The sequence below is a fragment of the Aulonocara stuartgranti genome (assembly GCF_965226115.1).
Source record: "Aulonocara stuartgranti genome assembly, chromosome: 11".
In the NCBI taxonomy this organism is placed as follows: Eukaryota; Metazoa; Chordata; class Actinopteri; order Cichliformes; family Cichlidae; genus Aulonocara; species Aulonocara stuartgranti.
Window position 1 is genome coordinate 7852101 of NC_138947.1, and position 17514 is coordinate 7869614.

Sequence of the window (17514 nt, forward strand, 5' to 3'; positions counted from 1 at the left end):
AGGCATTAAAAACACTATAATAGTGGAAAGGTCACATGCATAAATTCACAACAAATTTAATTTGCTATAATAAAGAGCTTGATGTTCAAAAGCAGCTTAAAACAAGTCCAGCTGGTAAACATAAAAAACCTTATTTTTTAAAATGAAATATATGGTAATATATAGTTAAGGCTCAGGCGGTAGAGAGTCACGGCTGGAAGCCAGAACGTAGAGTGAACCCAAAAACAGATTCAAGCTGAGAATCAGAACTTTGATGTGAACAAGGGTTTTATTTACAATGACGTGAAGGTACAAGAGGATAAGAACATGAACTGTGAAATACAAGGGTCGCAAACTAAGAACAAACTGTGACTCGGAGATATGAATGAAGTTGAGACTATGAATAGAAGCTATGAGCAAACTGTCACATGCTATGATCTAAGAACTAAGAAGGTGACATGAAGCACTAAGGGGCTTTAAACTAGATTGTCCCAGAACATGAATGGTGGTTGACAGGACTCAGCGAGAAAAACAGTGGTACGCGAGTGGGTGGTGGGGAGGCACTGAAACAGAGGGAAAACAGAGTCAGGGTGGTCCTTGGGGAAATGACTGAATTAATCCAAACTGTTAGCCTGAACAGTCTTACTTGGTTGCAGGCGGAGTCATGCGAGAGGGGGAAAGCAGGATAACGAGGCCTCGGTGAGTCCAGTGGATTAGTGATCCATGGTCCAAAAACACTGAAGGCAGGGAGGCAGACAGGTGAGGATGCAGAAAACTGAGAGTTTTACCAGCTGTTTGGAGTATAACGGAGTCCAACGTCCTGGAGAGCGAGACTATTGCAAGGTTGTAATGTGAGTCATGAAACAAGTGGGTTAGCAGACAATCTGGCGAAGGCAGGTTGTGGACGCTGGTCTTATATGCAGCTGGTTTAATCAGTCTCAGGTAGCACTCTGGCGAGGAGCAGCACAGGCTCCCCCCGAAGGAGGAGAGTAGGCACTGTGGAAATTTACTGTGACTCAGCCAGACCATGACATAGGGCATACCGGTGATTTGATCTTGGCTCCTCCAATGAGTGCATAGGTATGTTCAATTGTTAGAAAATGATCACTCTATCACTGAATGTATGTATGGGTTAATGTGGTTGCCAGCACAAAGTCATGACTGGTCAATAACACAAGGAACCTACTCAAAAAAAAGCAGCTCATTTAGGATCCATCCTCTTTGGTTTAATGGTTTTGTCAACTTTGTCTTGGTTGTTAATGGTTGATATGAAACAGACCAGTTATGTTCTTTGTTAATGCTCGGTTAATTTAATCAACACAATTCAATATTCAGTAAGCACAGTGTTTTAGAATTTTTCTTATTAAGCAGAAGCAGTGAATAGAACTCACAGTCAACGAATAATTGTCTCTTTAAAAGATTTCTGGAATTTGCACAATCTTTAGATTTTTTTGATGGGATGCTTTTTAGTAGTCTGTCTGTCTGTCTGTCTGTCTGTCTGTCTGTCTGTCTGTCTATCTATCTATCTATCTATCTATCTATCTATCTATCTAGTGAACACATCTCCAGTAATAAGCTTCTATCTGATACCTTTAAATCATTTTCCACAGCTTTATAAATTGCTTTTGTTAATGCAGCATGCTCTGAATATGAATATGCTGTCACCTGCAATGAATCAGGTGCAAAAAATTCAGTACAGTGTCTTCAGAATATCATGAAGCAGATGCGTGGCTGAAAAGGATTCAGGATTAGTTCAAACTCCTGTCCTTACATCTCAAGTTCATTTTGACTGTAAACTCAGTAACCCCGTCAGCTTTGAATTCAAGCACTGAAACAAGTTAAACTTCTTTATATTAAGATTCTAATAAGTAATCACAATAAGTGGAAAGACTGCTGAGAAAGAAAAAAGTGAAAATTTCCATTAGAGGGAAAAACACCCTTTGGTGATGCAAATAGTTTCTTATGACTCAGCTTGTTTGATTAATTTCCGACATTAAGTGCTGAAAACGGTAAATCACTTTTGCCGAACAGTTGCTGAGGAGTTACATAACGAGTGATCAACATTAGCTGACTTCCGCCCGCATATTAAGTTGTGCTGGCTTTCAGCAAAATCTCAGTCAGGAGTGTTGAGAGTTTAACCTCATGTCAAAAAGTGACAGGTTTTAGCTTCCAGATGTGGAAATGATAACAGAAAATCTTATACAAACCTTTACACCCCAACAAGCCCTCCTCAAACATCGCTGGCCTGAAAGTGAATGTGAGCAGAATAGATGAGACCGAGACTCCTCCAGGAGAGAAAAGGACTCATATTTAATTCAGCAGTGCAGAAAGTCATCCATGTGTGCATGCTTTACAAGAGTTTCATCTTTGTTTTTTTGTGTTAAACAAGAGGATGTTATGAATCCATATTATATCGGACTAGCTCTGCAGCAGGGGCACATCAAGATCACTGCAAACTGCTGCATAACCTACTTTTGAAAAGGGTAAGTCATGCAAATGTCAAAGAGGAGGAGGTAATGCCAAATTCTGAAATCCTTGGTTGTCATAGTAGCGCTATAATTTTCTGAAAACGTTTTTTTTAATGTCACGTCTTTTTTTTTTGAATTTTCATGAAGATGAAAAAGTCAAACAGGATATATCAAAGCCCCGATGATGGTAAGTGTGAATTCTTACAAAGTTCTACCTTTCTTCCTTTACCTTATATTTCTGGCGAGCAGTGTGATTCACCACAATATTCCTGTGTTACACTGATTGCAAGTATTTCAGCTGCAATCAGCAGCGGCCAGCATGAGAAACTCCAAATGCCATACTTGTGTTTTCACACAAGCAGATGAATGATATGGCAGCAGTCTCACATATTAAAAAACTCTTTGTTTAAAATCCTGTTCACATCTTCACTACCTCACCTTGGGTAGTTGCTTTTTTTGTTTTACTTGACATATTATCATGCTGTGCAGTGATTAATGTGTTGACATATATCAATTTTGATGATAACAATAACATTTAAAAATGAAATATTCGTATCAAGAAAAAGGCAGAATCAGAAATGTGTTTTTATTGCACTACAGTGTTTACTGTGGCAACACCAATGGGTTATCTGTGAATTAATATCTTGACTTGACACATAAAGTAATTGTGTATTTGCATGCTTTTACACATTTATGATTACAGGCTCTCTCTCTCCGTGCCCATTTTTATATTTTCAGTGAGATCATTTGATAAACACATCATTCAGAGATAAATTTGATTGATTGTGTTATTGTTTGTTTGCTTTTTGAAAGGATTACACTGCTACGACCACCTCTGCTAGGCGTCAGGGGAGGAGTAAAATACACAAGCACCCCCCCACACAACACCGAGTAAAGTAAAAGGTTTTAATTTCAAACTTTAAACAGAAAACCGACGGGGCTGTTCAACAGACCAATGGGTAAACAATCACAAAACTCTAATGAAACTAAGTTCAGCTGTAGATCGGGTTTAACAAACAAAGAGCAACACCGCAAAAGGGTTTAATAACCAAAGTTCAACTGCGCCGCAGACGAGGCAGCCACTGCATGTTCACTTCTGAGCAGCAGCCCCCATAGTGTGAAGGCTCTTCAGCCTTTTTATACTCCCAGGTGCAGAGAATCAGCCAGTCAATTGGTCTTGGAGTGTCATGGGAGCTCCAGGCAGCCAATCATCTGCATGGCCTGGCACACTTGGATCTGCATAAAAGAAGGTTGGCACAGGACTCCCAGCAGCCAGTCATCCACGAGTCCTAGCACACTTAGATTTGCATAAACACAAAAGGGTAGACTCACTCTCTCCAAGGCCCAGGGCCGTAACACTTGACTTGACACATAAAGTAATTGTGTATTTCCGTTCTTTTACACATTTATGATTACATGCTCTCTCTCTCCGTGCCCATTTTTATATTTTGAGTGAGATCATTTGATAAACACATCATTCAGAGATAAATTAGATAGATTGTGTTATTGTTTGTTTGCTTTTTGAAAGGATTACACTGCATTTAATCAAGGAGACCTCTCGACGCTTTGAAGGTTTGAAAGTTTTTCTTCTGCAGACACTCTGCTAGTGAAAGTACTTCTTACTTTCACCATGAAAAAGAAACATAGACTATACGAGCAGGTGATTCAACCTAATTATGGAGATAAGTCATAAAATCTGTCTGACTCAAACCTTTTTGAACTTCTTCATTTTTTTTTTGTTTTTGCAATAAAGTTTAATAGGCAAGATAGAGTGAGATTGAAAATGTTGTCCACTTATACAACACAGAGCAAAAGCAAATGAAGCACTCTATAAAATCAATGCCTGACCACATATCTATACAAACCCATCACAGCTGTTTCCTGCAGCTTGAAGTTTTTCAGACTGGTCAGGATGAGTAACACTATGTTGAAATACACAAATACAACACAATTCAAATGTCTAACATACCAGAAGGGGAAGAACCAATCTCTCAAAAATGCTTAGCATCCATTGTTTGGAAATTCTTTAGATGTAGCCTAAGTGATGTTGCCCAAGAACAAACCATATACAAAGAGGGCTGTGCATTTGTGTCAGCACTGCAAAGCAACACAACTTATTCGGCTGCCTGAAAACACAGAAATTGCAGTATAATGGATACATGAAGGCAAAAAAACAAAACAAAAACTAAGCAATGACTGCTAAGGTGAATTGTCCAACACAGACTAAGACATCCATAGAAGTGAGCCCATGAGCACGTCTGCATATCCATCTAGCTTAGAGAGGTGCAATAGCAAGAGATATGCGTCCAGTAAACACAGTGAGTAATGGAGGTTTTATAAAAATGATCAACTTACTGGACAAAACATATGCCATTCCCTCAAATGGCAGTACCTGGGCTCTATGCAAAACATTTTGTGGGAATTTTAAAGGTATCTCACAGATGTGGACTCCTATCAGTTTTATTTGCAGCCATCCTGCAGGTTCAAGGAATGTAATGAAAAATGTTATATTTTGCTTGAATTAAATGACCTTGAAATATGTTTTAATTATCAGGAATGTAGAACAATATAAAAGCATTGTCGGGTTGATTTAATTTTGAAGTTTTCCTCTATGTTATATTTACATTTTTCTAGCACAGGTTTTGATCTCAGCATAGTTCAAAGTAATTGATTATTATTTTGGCCATAATTGTTTTATTTCTGTAATATGTCCAAGAGTAATAATAGTTACAATAGCTAAATGAACAGTTGGAAAGAATTTCTAAAAAAACACAAAACAAAATAAAATAAAGTATTAATAATAATAATGATAACAAAAATCCTTCATACATATATATCTGGTGAGGGGAAAACTAGATCTGCCAGGCTACCACATTTGTAAAGCATTTGGAAATATATTATATATTATTGTAAATCTGATGCAGTGTCAGCCATACTCAGAATGAATCACAGATTTGTTTCACAAAAGTATATCTTTCTTATGGCTGTGGAATGGTGTATGATATGCATGTTTCATAAATATATATTACTACTGGGCAATATGCTTTCTTGAATACAAAAGAAAGTGACACTGATTGTCTCCATCTATGACATGTATAAGTATAAAAGTCAGGACACCTTGGATTAATTCACCTACTAAAGGTACTTGCCATGTATATTGGTGTAAGATAATTCAATATTAATTTTAATATTCAACAGAAGGTTGTAAAACTACTCGTGTCAACAGTTTAAGGCACCCGCAGGCCACTCATACATAGACAGAAAGAGAATGTTCACTCAGGTCATTAAAAACACACACCCACCCACGCGCACGCGCACACGCACACGCACACACACACACTCAAGCAAAGGAATAACCAAGAGGCACTGGAACGTGATTGGCTGTTAAAAATTGGCAAAGTGTCCTACCGCTGCAGGTTATCAAAGATGCTGAGGATCCACTTTTCCACTTGGACCTTCTTGACTGCCTGAAATAAATGGCTGCCATTGTTCTCTACATGTCAAGTGTGTAGCCTGCATTATGAGCACATTGTATCCGCCTTTGTATATCAGTGGTACAACTGCAAAGACTACGATTTATACAGGCTAAGCCTCTTACAACATTGCCATCATGATGCTTCTGTGGGAGCCAAGATTTCATGGTGCTGTTCATTTAATCATCAGGAAAACACTCATGAGCCAGTGACAAGGTATGCTATGTATGAATGCATGCTTGAGCTTGATTTAGCTTAACATTATTTTAGATTTCTTCATTGCCATGACAAGTGCATAACCCTCATCTGCTGATGAAAGACCATGGAGGAAAGATCTAGAACAGGCAGGTGAGTGAGTGATCCTTTAGTTTTAAGTGTTTTCAATCTCTGTCTTTTGTAATTGGCTTATGATTTTATATTGTTTACTTAGGTTTAAACACTTAAACATAGCTGGGTTTAATAAAAGAGTAGTGTATTTACTTGTTATTTTAGTGGTCCATGTATGATGAGTTATGAGTGGGACCCTTCTTGGTATTACCATGACCTAGTGTGCCATTTCAGTTCAATTCAATTCAATTCAATTCAATTCAGGTTTATTAATATAGCTTCAAATCACAACAACAGTTGTCTCAAGGCAATTTATATTGTAATTTAAAGACCCTCCAGTAATACAGAGAAAACCCCAACAATGTTACACAATGTTATGCCAATGAAAAATGTCTGAGTCGCTCTCAGACAGCAGTAACTAACAAAATGACTGAAGACCCATGAAGAAGAATGAGCTCTCTCAACAGCGGCATCACCACTTTCATAACATGTCAAGTTTTGAAATTAATAATTTAAAGTTGACTTCATCTTTTAATGAACTCTGGGCAACTTTGTCATGATGTTTTTACATGTTAGAGATTTAGAGAATTTGCTGAAGGAGCATAAGCTGTTGTAATGCCACAACTTGGTTCAAAGTTTCATATTGTTTTACTGGCAGTCTACCACAGAATCCTGGTGTTGCTCCATTTGGACAAAAAAAAGAGTAAAATTATGTATCTGTCATGTTATTGAATTATGATGTTTTTGCTCTAGAATAAGTGTTTGCCTTTGGTAACAAAAAACATTAACCACTACGACTCAAGGTCACATCTAGACCATTTGCTTGATGAATACTTTCGTAGTGACATTATTGTATAAATTTCGCTGTCTCTATTATAAAAAAGACTGATCCATTTGTAACAATTGCCATTGATTTACTGGAACTCTAAAGTACTGAAATACATTAAAGGTCTTGTGTGTTTATGTTGTATGGATGTGGAAGCCTTTCCCACCCACACAGAGGCTGCATTCTCACAAATAATGTCCTCACACTGCAATGCTGTTTATGCCGCTAACCTGCTGGTTCAGCCAGACTGAGGGCTCTCTCTTTGTGGGAAGAAAACAATATGTGGCCTTCCTTGTTCAGAAGCATCAAGCTTTTATATATTTATATAACATGCTTTGATGATCCATCTGGCATGATGAGGATATACAATTGGAGAGACTCGTGACAGAGAAAGAAAGGAGGAACGCTCAGGAGACAAATACACATGCTAAGTGTGTCAGGGTGGGTAATGGGTGTGGGGGGCATACATTGAATTTCATGAGCTGGAAGAGATGCACAGAGATGATGTCAGAGGTCTGAGAGTACAGACAGAGAGCTAAAGAGAACAATCACACAGTAGTGGAGACACCAATAACTGGCACAAAGAATTGTTTCCTTACTATAAAACAACAGCTATTTTTCTTGTTTAATAATCTTTGTAATTTTCAGAACAGTTGGTATTGCTTTGCAAACTGAAATCAAGACTCCATTAAAGCTATATAACTTAATGTCTCAAATGACTATAATAGCTTAGACCCTTTGGTAATCAATGCTACGTCTCCAATGTGGAAAGGATACAGTCATAGTCATGGGAGGACTCTACCTCACTGTCTGTGTATTTAAGATGTAATCTTCTGGGCTCAATTTCCTTATTTAACTTTATAACTTGCTGTAGAGAGATTAAAAAGCTAAAATAATTTGAGAAATTGTTATAAATCTTAACGTTTTAGTATATAATCAAATTGTAAAAGTACAAAGATACAGCAATAGAAAGAGGATTAAAAGTAACCATTGACAGTCTTATGAAAAATGACATGGAAAATAACGTTTGAATAGGCAAATTGTGTCAGCCAGGTCAAAACTTTCTTAAAATGTTACTTCCAAGTAGTATATTATTAATGGTAAATGTGATTTAGACTTAATTTTTACATCTATCATTGCACATATGTATGATGCATATATATTTTTCTCATTGTGTTTCTTTCTGTAAGCCTCACTAGCAAAACAACTCCTGCAAATAAAATTACTTGAAGGAAATAATTAAAACAACAAACATAACTTGTCTAAATTAGAAGCTTGTCTATCTGCAGTTAGGGGCTGGTTATCTGATAATTTCCTGCTTCTTAATGCTGATAAGACAGATTTGATGGTCATTGGACCACAAAACTTTCAGTACTCATCTCAAAATTTCACCTTGAAATTTTTGTCATAAGTTGCAGGGACAAGGTAAAGAACGTGCGGTTTGACACGGTGCTTTCCTTCGCGTCTCATGTAAAAGACACAACGAGGACGGCCTTTTATCACCTAAGGAAGATAGATAAAATCAGATGAGTTTCATCACTTTACACTGCAGGGGTTCTTGTTGCTTTAAATGGTTTGGTACCTTCATATCTCTCTGACCTTTTGCACCTTTATGTTCCATCCAGTGCTCTCCAATCTCAGGATTCTGACCTTCTGAAAGTTCCTAAAACCAGAAAAGAGACTACTGGGGAGCGTGCTTTTTCGTTTCATGCCCCCGTCTTTGTGGAACAACCTCCCTCATGATATTAGGCAGGCATACTCTGTGGAGGTTTTCAAAGCTAAGTTAAAATCCCATTTTTTCACCCTATCCTGTGTGTCTTAATTCTATGCTTAAAGATCTTAGTGGTTCTTATTGTTGTTCCCTTTTGTTTTATCCGTTTTTAAACTGAATTGTTTTTTCCTGTATTGTTTATTTATTTATCCTTTTTTAAATCTTCATAAAGCTATTCAGCACTTTGTTTGAAAGCTTTATAAATAAATAAATCTTTCAAACAATAAATTTATTATTATTATTATTATTGTTATAAAACTTTTCTTCATCACTGACATTGTGTTAAACCGACCTAACCTTCAGTGTTGAAGAGCATCACTGAGAGCCCGCAGTGTCAGACTGTCAGTCTCAAATGTAGCATTTGCCGTAGATGACCCAACTGTGGCACGTCACCCACGCCCACTGGCACAACTTTTCTGGCTACACCAACACGATCTGCACTCATCACACATCCAACTCAAAAGATTTGGCTTTGCACAACTTCATCCTCTTCCCCAAAGGAAATTAAAGTTACAGTGGCGTGTGGTCACTTTTACAGAAAGGCAGCCTGTTTCTCTTCCTCATCGCTTTCACTTTTCTGCTCTCCTTGCTGACTGTAAAACTGAAAAATGACATTACTAAACTTATCATCTAAGTGTTTACCATTAGTTGCAAATGCTGGGTGCTGGGAGTGGGTTTTTTTGGGTTTTTTTTTTCCAAAAATACAAATAAAACACTATGAACTGCATGGAAGAAAATGGATTGATGCAAACTAATTAGTAAAATAGTTTCAGCCTTTTATGTGCCACCCATCCCAAATTCCAGCTTTTTAAGTGCAGGGAACAGCTATAGGCCTGTTTGTGTTATTCTCTTTTTCCACTTATTCAGATTTAGGCTATAACTTAATTACCAAGCTCCTCTCATGTGAGGAAACTGCACAACATTATAAAGAACATCTTGAGTGCTGTTTAATGAACTATACATATAGAAAAGGCCATCTTTTTTTTCTCTGTGCTGCTGTATGCTAATTACCTCCATGTCCCACATAATATGCACTTAAAGTCAGCTTCAGTGTTTGTGATGTGGATTACTTTTTGGAGAAATTCTAGGTGCATGCGCGTTACTGATAGTAATAATGAGACATGCCATTATCGATGAGCAAAGAAACTGTTAGCTTAGAAATTTTGAATTTTTAGCACAATTCTTAATTTTTAGCAATTCTTCGCACAAAGCAGGTCCACCAGCAGCGTGGTTGACCGTGTGATTGAATTCAATTGTTGTGAAGGACATTGTGTTCTACTGCCGAGTGATTCTTGCACACAACCTGCTGCTCTACCCGTAAAAACATCTCAGACTGCTAGAACAATGTAATTAACAGCACTGACAGGCCTGTGCTTCCACACCTTCGCTACACCACTTCTTCCTGTTATATTGCTGCCATAAAGTTTTGCTGCAATGTCCTAGTTGGAAAACACATAGCCCCACATATAAAGTCTTTCATCTGCTGCCACTGGTAACTGATGGGATTTTTTGTTTCAACGGAGAAAGTTAAAGCCAGAAATCTCAGCAGCCTGGGCCAGTGATTGTCATGTTAATTAAAAATCCATCAAGCCAGTCCAGATATGTGATCATTCTGCATCACGATGGCAGTAAAAATCATACGCAATGCTCATTTTAAAAAGCAAAGCAAAAGGGAGAAAGATACAAGCAAACCAGAAGGCAAACAATCAGTAATACAACAATGGCACAGAAGTAAATGCCAAAAATAAGACGTGTGGGTGGGAAAATGCAAAGCAACATGTGAGTGCAAGGCCAGTGTGCAAAGGTAGCCTAAGGTTTTTGTAATGATTTAAACGAACCGAGAGACTCCGGGGAAAGAACAAAGCCAAAGGCCAGAATAGAATATTTTGACATTTCAACACAGATCGCCAGCATGAATGCAAAGTGGTTATATTCAGTGGAATATTTTAATAAATCTTGTGGGCTTAAAGCCAGAGATTACTGTAGTGGTGGTGTAATTCAGCAAACCACGACCTTGAACTAAGCCAGTCTGATCCGGTGTCAGAGACATGAGGACAATTAGCATACAGTGGCATTGAGAAAAAAGATGGCCTTTACTTTATGTATAGTTCATTAAACAGCACTTAAGATGGGCTTATTAATGTTGTGCAGTTTGCACACATGAGAGGAGCTTGATAATTGAGTTATAGCCTAATAAGAGGACGATGCACACAGAACTATAGCTGTTCCCTGCACGTAAAAAGCTGGAATTTGAGAGGGTTGAAACGCAAAAGGTATTTCCAAATTTTTAAATATAACTGAAGCTATTTTAGTAACTAGTTTTTATCTATACATTTCCTTTTACTTATCCAATCCAGGGTCATGGGAAAAATAACACATAAGGTTATACAAATATGTCTTAAGTTTAGCAACTTTAAAATTGAATTTAAAAAAAGCAACCAGTGAAGCAGGAAACAAGACTCGCTCTGCAGAGGAACTGAAACAAGCTCCTATAAGCGTACTCAGTGTAAACAATACATCTGTTTTAGGCTCATGATATAATTAGTTTTGCTCCTGTAAGTGCTTGGGTTGTGAGAAGCACTGTTTATGTACTTATAATGTACCTGAGATAGAAAATAAAAAGCAGGCAGGATATCAGGGTGAAAGCATGTAACAGCAAACATGGACACAATCCCTTGTAGTTAAACAACAAAATTTGGGAGTGCATTCCCAAGTGAAGAAAATGTGGAAACAAAGTGATTCAGAGCCTTAGGGCATCACACCAAGGGGGAAACCGAACCAGAATTCCATTTAAAGGGACAAATATGACACATATCTATTCAGCCAATCACATGGCAACGCTGGACAGATTATATCTCTCGGCTGGCCTGGGAACGCCTTGGTGTTCCCCCCTGATAAGCTAGAGAGGTGGCTGGGAAGAGGGAAGTCTGGGCTTCTCTGCTTAGGCTGCTGCCCCCGTGACCCGGCCCCGGATAAAGCGGAAGAAGATGGATGGATGGACATGGCAACATTTAGGTCTGTACTTAAGGTCAGGGATGACCCACTGAAGTTCAAAATGAGCACCTGAAAGGAAAAGGAAAGCGATTTATGTCTGAGTAATATCATAGTACCTATCAAAGTTTTGCCTCGATATCATTATATAACATTTATCAGAAGAAAATAAGTTTTATGCTTGTGGTGAGAAAGTGTTCACAGGCATGTGAGGTAAGTTGATGCCTTATTGTGAAGGGCAAATTACAATCCATCCATTAGGTCATGTTGGATAATATTTGTGGTACTAAAGAAACAAAATGTTGATGTACACATAGCACAATGAAGTAAGATTAAACCCTGAAGGTAGAAGTAGCATAATGTTCCAGGTGCCTGGCTGTGCAGCAAACACTCGAGCTTAGGTGTAGGTGGTGGTGCTTCTTTTCCTTTCCTGAACTTTTGTCTGACAGTGCACTCTAAGAAATAAAATGTTGTATTTACTCCACCCAGTTATGTCAACCGGTTCCACACAACTGGGTTAGTGAAATATAAAATGTATGATATATTTAATTTGAACAAGAAATTTTAAGTACATCTGATAACATTTGGATAATTAAATGCAAATCAAAAGAATCATGTTGTATTAGCTGAATATCATAATGTTGATCTAACTAACCTTGTTGATTTAAATTGAGAAGACTAAATAAAACCTACTCAACCAAAACAAGCTCTACTTACTTTAAGAAATAACATGTTGTATTTACTCCACCCAGTTATGTCAACCGGTTCCACACAACTGGGTTAGTGAAATATAAAATGTATGATATATTTAATTTGAACAAGAAATTTTAAGTACATCTGATAAATCTACTCACCCAAAACACGCTCTACTGAAACTATAGGATTAAATCACTTTAACAGAATTGCAACTTATTCTATTTAAGTTTGTAAATTAAAAAAATTGAACACCAGTTTATTCAGTTAACCTAACTTTAATAACACTTTGTGTAAAACTTGTTGAAGCACACTTTGAGCAATTCAAATGCTTCTAGATCTTTTTTCTTAAACAATCTTTACATATATTCAAGTGCATTTTAAGTGCAGGAAGACAAGATAAAGAATGTCATGTTAAACTGAAATGATTAAAACTGTAAAGTGTTGTGATTCCAACATTTTTAACATTAACATGACTTAATGTAAACTTGATTGGGCTACAATGAAAAGCCCACAATACAGCCCTGCAAACAGCTGGTAGAAATTACTTTAGTGTCATTTTTGTCCATATTTACAAAAATAACCTTTGCTTCAAAACTTAAACTGAAGTCCAAAGTTAGGAGCAGTCTTTTTCAGTGTAGTTGGATGTTGGTAAAGGTTCAAGAACAAAGAACGCAGAAAAGTGAAAGGCCTTGCAGAAGTTCTTGTGGCAATTCAAACTGAACAGTTTATGAAGTGCAAGGAGAAGGGTTCGAGAACCTTAAAGTTCAGTGTCCTCTATAGTTCAGTGCAGGCTGTTTCACTCAAGCAGTTTGTTTTTCAGAACCTGCACCTTCATGGATAGGTTGTTCCCATCCAACTCCATCAGCACCTTCTGAAGAAATTCAAATGTGTATTTCAGGTGCTTTGGGTAGCTCAGATTTAGACTGTAGATTAATCCAAGCAGGAGGGCACAACCCTTTGCCACATCACTAAGAGCTTGCAGCACAGTGCATCCTTCTACGATGACACCAATGTCCTCAGGTGTATCTGCAGAGTTTGCTCCTTCATGTCTGAACAACATAGACTCCCAAAGTCAGCTTCTCTGTTTCTCTGCTTGCTCCAAGATCCACATAAATAAAAATAAAAGAAAAAGATAAGTTAATTGCGTACATATACATATGGACAAGTAAGTCCACCTTCCATTTCCAATCCCAAATTAAAAAAAGGAAAATAGCTGATCATTTTCCTTTTTTAACTTACCAAGAATTCCTTGAACAGGTCATCTGGCTTTTCATTTAAGTAGAGACAGACAGCTTTCAGAATGCATTCCCGTCGAACATCAATGCTGGGATTCTGGTGGAGATAAGAACTCAATATGAGAGAAGTTTCCTATTTTGGTTCCTTTCAACCTCTTTACAAAACAAAGTCAAAAATATTAACACATAATCCAGATAAGTGATTAAGCAATGTTTCATAACTCACATCAGTGACGTGCAGTGAGGTTCATGATTGGTAAGGCACTGACTCCTCTGAGTCAGATAAACAAATATATGAACTCAAAAATCGAAGCTTTTCAATTTTGACATTACGTGAAAGCTTTCATTTTTGCTTTAATAAATTCTAGATTGTTCAACAATATATTTAATAATTGTGCCCCTAAAAATATTCAAATTAAATAGAAGATTAGAACTGGGCAATATGGACTTAAAATCCTATCATGACATTTTGTGGTATTTTTTGCGATAACAATAAGTCTGTGAAGGTTCTCAGTCATCCAGGTCATCGTAGTCTAAGGCGCTTGGAAAGAAAAGTGAAGCTTCTTCAGTGAAGAAGCTTCTCGGATGAGAGATGAAACGTCTTCAAGCAACTTAAAGAAGTCCAGACGCTTTTCTTTCCAAGCTTCTTAACAATAAGAGTTACAATAAAAGATCATAATAGTATTTTTGCCTATAAATCTATCAATGCAGCCTCACAAATACAAATACTGCAAATTAAACTTAGCAAATGTGCTATTTAGACAAACCAGCAGTTATTTATCTTGTTGAATTGATAATAAGTTTGACATTAATGGAAGTAATAGTCTCAACTAAATTATCATATTTTTTTTAGAGGTTTGAAAGCAGTCTATCATTTTAATCACATAGGACGTGTTTTATCACAATATTGATAAGCGATGCAATAAGTGCCCAGCCCTACAGAAGATGCATTAAAATTTATTTAGGTTTGGTGTGTCTCATTTTTTGTGTGTAGTAAATAAATTGGTCAAATGACCTGGAAACAATTATAGAAAAATCATTCATTTTACATCAATTTATTAATTTATAAATAGGAGATGCATTAAAATAAAATTGGTGCGTCTCATTGCTTAGGACTGATTTGGTGTCAATTTGTCCTTTGTGAAATTTACTGATGCTCCCTAAGAGTACTGCTTTATCCACTGTGTCAATGGCGCTCTCAGTGTAATGTGATTACACTGTGAATCCATATACGTGTACCTCTTATACATGTTGCCTTTAGGGTTCAGCACTGCCCTCCATCAGCCTCACTCCATGCATTTTTGCAGCACATTTATGACCAATAACATTAAACATGTAACACAGATTCGTCAAATACATTAGGTAGTCTGCAAGTCATCATCTGTATTACATGTGTAATCAAACATGTACGTTGGCAATTTAGAGAAACAGCAGTGGGATTGCGCATGTGTGTGTCTGTGGTGAGACACAGCATCATCATTGCCTCCTCTCAGCGTTTTACCTTGTATTTGAACAGAAAATCCGTAATGACAGCAATTTTGACCATAAAAAGATTGAAATCACACAGAAAGCAAATTTAAAATCTAGTGTACAAATTGAATTTCTCTTTTGTTAGTATTTTACTTCTCATTAAGGTGCCTCACTTGACTGCATGTCACTGATTCACATGTATCTACAAAATATTCAAATTTACACATATTCAGTTGAAAAAAAATTCTGATTAATGACAGACACAGAAGTTGAAGAAGCATTCAAATAATTTCAGAGCTCAATCAAGGTCAACTAAAATACATACCCTATCCATGGCTGCCATGATTAAGTTGATATTGCGTTTAGCTGTTCCCCCCTTCTTTTTGAACACTCTAAGGTGGTCAGCGTAGTGGTCCAGCTTGGCCATGAAAGTCGACAACAAAGGGACCATGGTGATGCGGGCGAACTCCGCAACAACCTGAAACATATTAAAAATTACAACTAGAGAGTATTCTCTATTAATTTGATTAGAGGCCACATGCAAGAATGTTACAACTTTCAGTCAAACATTTTGTATCTTTTAAAATTAACAATTTACAGTACTTTGTTCTTCAAATACAAGTTCTTATGAAAATGACTTCCAATAACAAAGTTAGTAAGAATTACCTCAGTCTCTGAAAACAGGGCAGGCCATCTGTTTTTGACCTCTGCAATGAATGGCATGTCTTTGATGATTTCCTGTCTTCGGTAGCGATGATAGCCAATGGAAACTGATACAAGGAGTTAAATGGATTATATATAACAGTATTACACATTATTCTGCACTTCAATGACAACAGATGAACGCATGTCTTATACTTTACAAATCAAAATGTTAATCGCTTAAATCCCTGCGTTTGACACTAAACCAGAAATCAACATGGAGTCGAATTCTTTCAAACAATGTAGCAAGTTAATTGAGGCACATTTCTAAAATACACTATACATTCATTTCATTCTTCAAACTACAGGATCGCTGGCGCTCCCGGTGGTCATTACTGATGTCAGGGAGCAGGTGCGGTAGATGTTGGGAGTAATTTTAAAACTGTCGGTCTTAGTAGGCAAGTCTCACCTTAACAGGAATCGCAAAAGATTTTGGAAAATTACACCGAAGCAGGTTCAACAATATTTGTTAAATGTCTTCATACTTCTAACACGTGAGAGAGGTATACAAACTAGAGTGTTAAAAAATTTACCAGGCATCATTTGTTTAAAAAAAATGCAAAAGTATTCCCGAAAGTGTCAGATGTTTATCAGTTAGTATACATTAATCAAATTTGTCATCCTTAAATTGTTGTACTTACCAAATAATCCTCAGATGGCGATGGATTCTATCCAGGATACTAAGCATATGCAAGTCTCAGTTGAAAATGGCGGATGATCAAACTTCCACACTGCACATGTGCAAACTTAGAAGTATGGAGAGCCTATTAGGACAATCCTCTTTAAATTAAAGTGCTCTTCATTTTAAATGAACTTTTTACGTTGGATTTAATTTACTGCATTTTGTTGTATTGAAATCTTATGTTGTTAATTAAATTCAAAACAACATACTTGTGTTTAAAGTTAAAAATCAATTGGTGGCATTAGTTTTAACATAAAACATTTACATAATGCTACCAACATCAGTGTGTCATTTCTTAGAGTGTGTATGGCTGCACATAACATGCTAATCTTCTAGGCGGAAAGTCTAAAAATACTCAATCATTAGGAATACATCTTTATGTATGTAACACACTGCAGGAGTGTGGAGTGCTGCTAAGAAACTCCCATAGTATCTAGTTAATAGTGTTACCCCTCACTGCACTAAAGCAATGACTATCCTCCCCTGAAGCCTCTGAGCAGTTTGGTGCCGTGCGCACCACAGGCAAGAATTTTAAACAGGTGCTTCTTGATTGAAACAGTTTTTTTTTTTCATCAGATTTATACAGTTGTACTTCAGGGCTGGATTTTTACAGATAAATTATTTTAATCAGCCAACTTACATGCAGTAGGAATATTAAGATGTAGGTACAAGTATGACGAATGTGTCCTGGCTGTTGCTCTGTCCCTTCTGCAGGGCACTGAGATTGGGGAGTGATGATAATAAATTTTTCCTTCACTCAAAGGAAACTTCTCTCAGAGCCTGCAGGTGGATGATGGGTGGAGTTTGAGCTGAAGCAGCGATAATAAAGTTAGCCTTATATGACTGTTTAACCCAGCAAATGGGTTGCTGGGTACGTAAAATGCTAATTTGAAA

General features: G+C 37.1%; 1 protein-coding gene across 2 annotated transcripts; it reads right to left on the reverse strand.

Moving 5' to 3' along the window:
* Window positions 1-12788: 12788 nt before the first annotated feature.
* On the reverse strand, window positions 12789-16693 carry LOC309718166 (uncharacterized protein). Of its 2 annotated transcripts, none has more exons than XM_082553195.1 (5): window positions 16580-16693; window positions 15903-16006; window positions 15562-15714; window positions 13771-13863; window positions 12789-13623 (listed from the first exon to the last, which is right to left on the reverse strand). In XM_082553195.1, exons 2-5 carry the CDS (start codon window positions 15957-15959, stop codon window positions 13528-13530), a joined length of 399 nt encoding a protein of 132 aa, XP_082409321.1. In that variant the 5' UTR covers window positions 15960-16006; window positions 16580-16693; the 3' UTR covers window positions 12789-13527. The 2 variants fall into 2 exon arrangements, with proteins under 2 accessions (XP_082409321.1, XP_082409322.1); XM_082553196.1 differs by having other exon boundaries at window positions 12789-13627; window positions 16580-16692.
* Window positions 16694-17514: the final 821 nt, after the last annotated feature.

Excerpts from the sequence above, each read along its gene's own strand:
- LOC309718166 (XM_082553195.1), bottom strand. The coding sequence starts at position 15,959 with ATGCCATTCATTGCAGAGGTCAAAAACAGATGGCCTGCCCTGTTTTCA. Across the intron at positions 13,864-15,561 it reads TCATGGCAGCCATGGATAGG|AATCCCAGCATTGATGTTCG; the intron begins GTATGTATTTTA and ends TATCTCCACCAG. Across the intron at positions 13,624-13,770 it reads ACCTGTTCAAGGAATTCTTG|CAGAGAAACAGAGAAGCTGA; the intron begins GTAAGTTAAAAA and ends TCTTGGAGCAAG.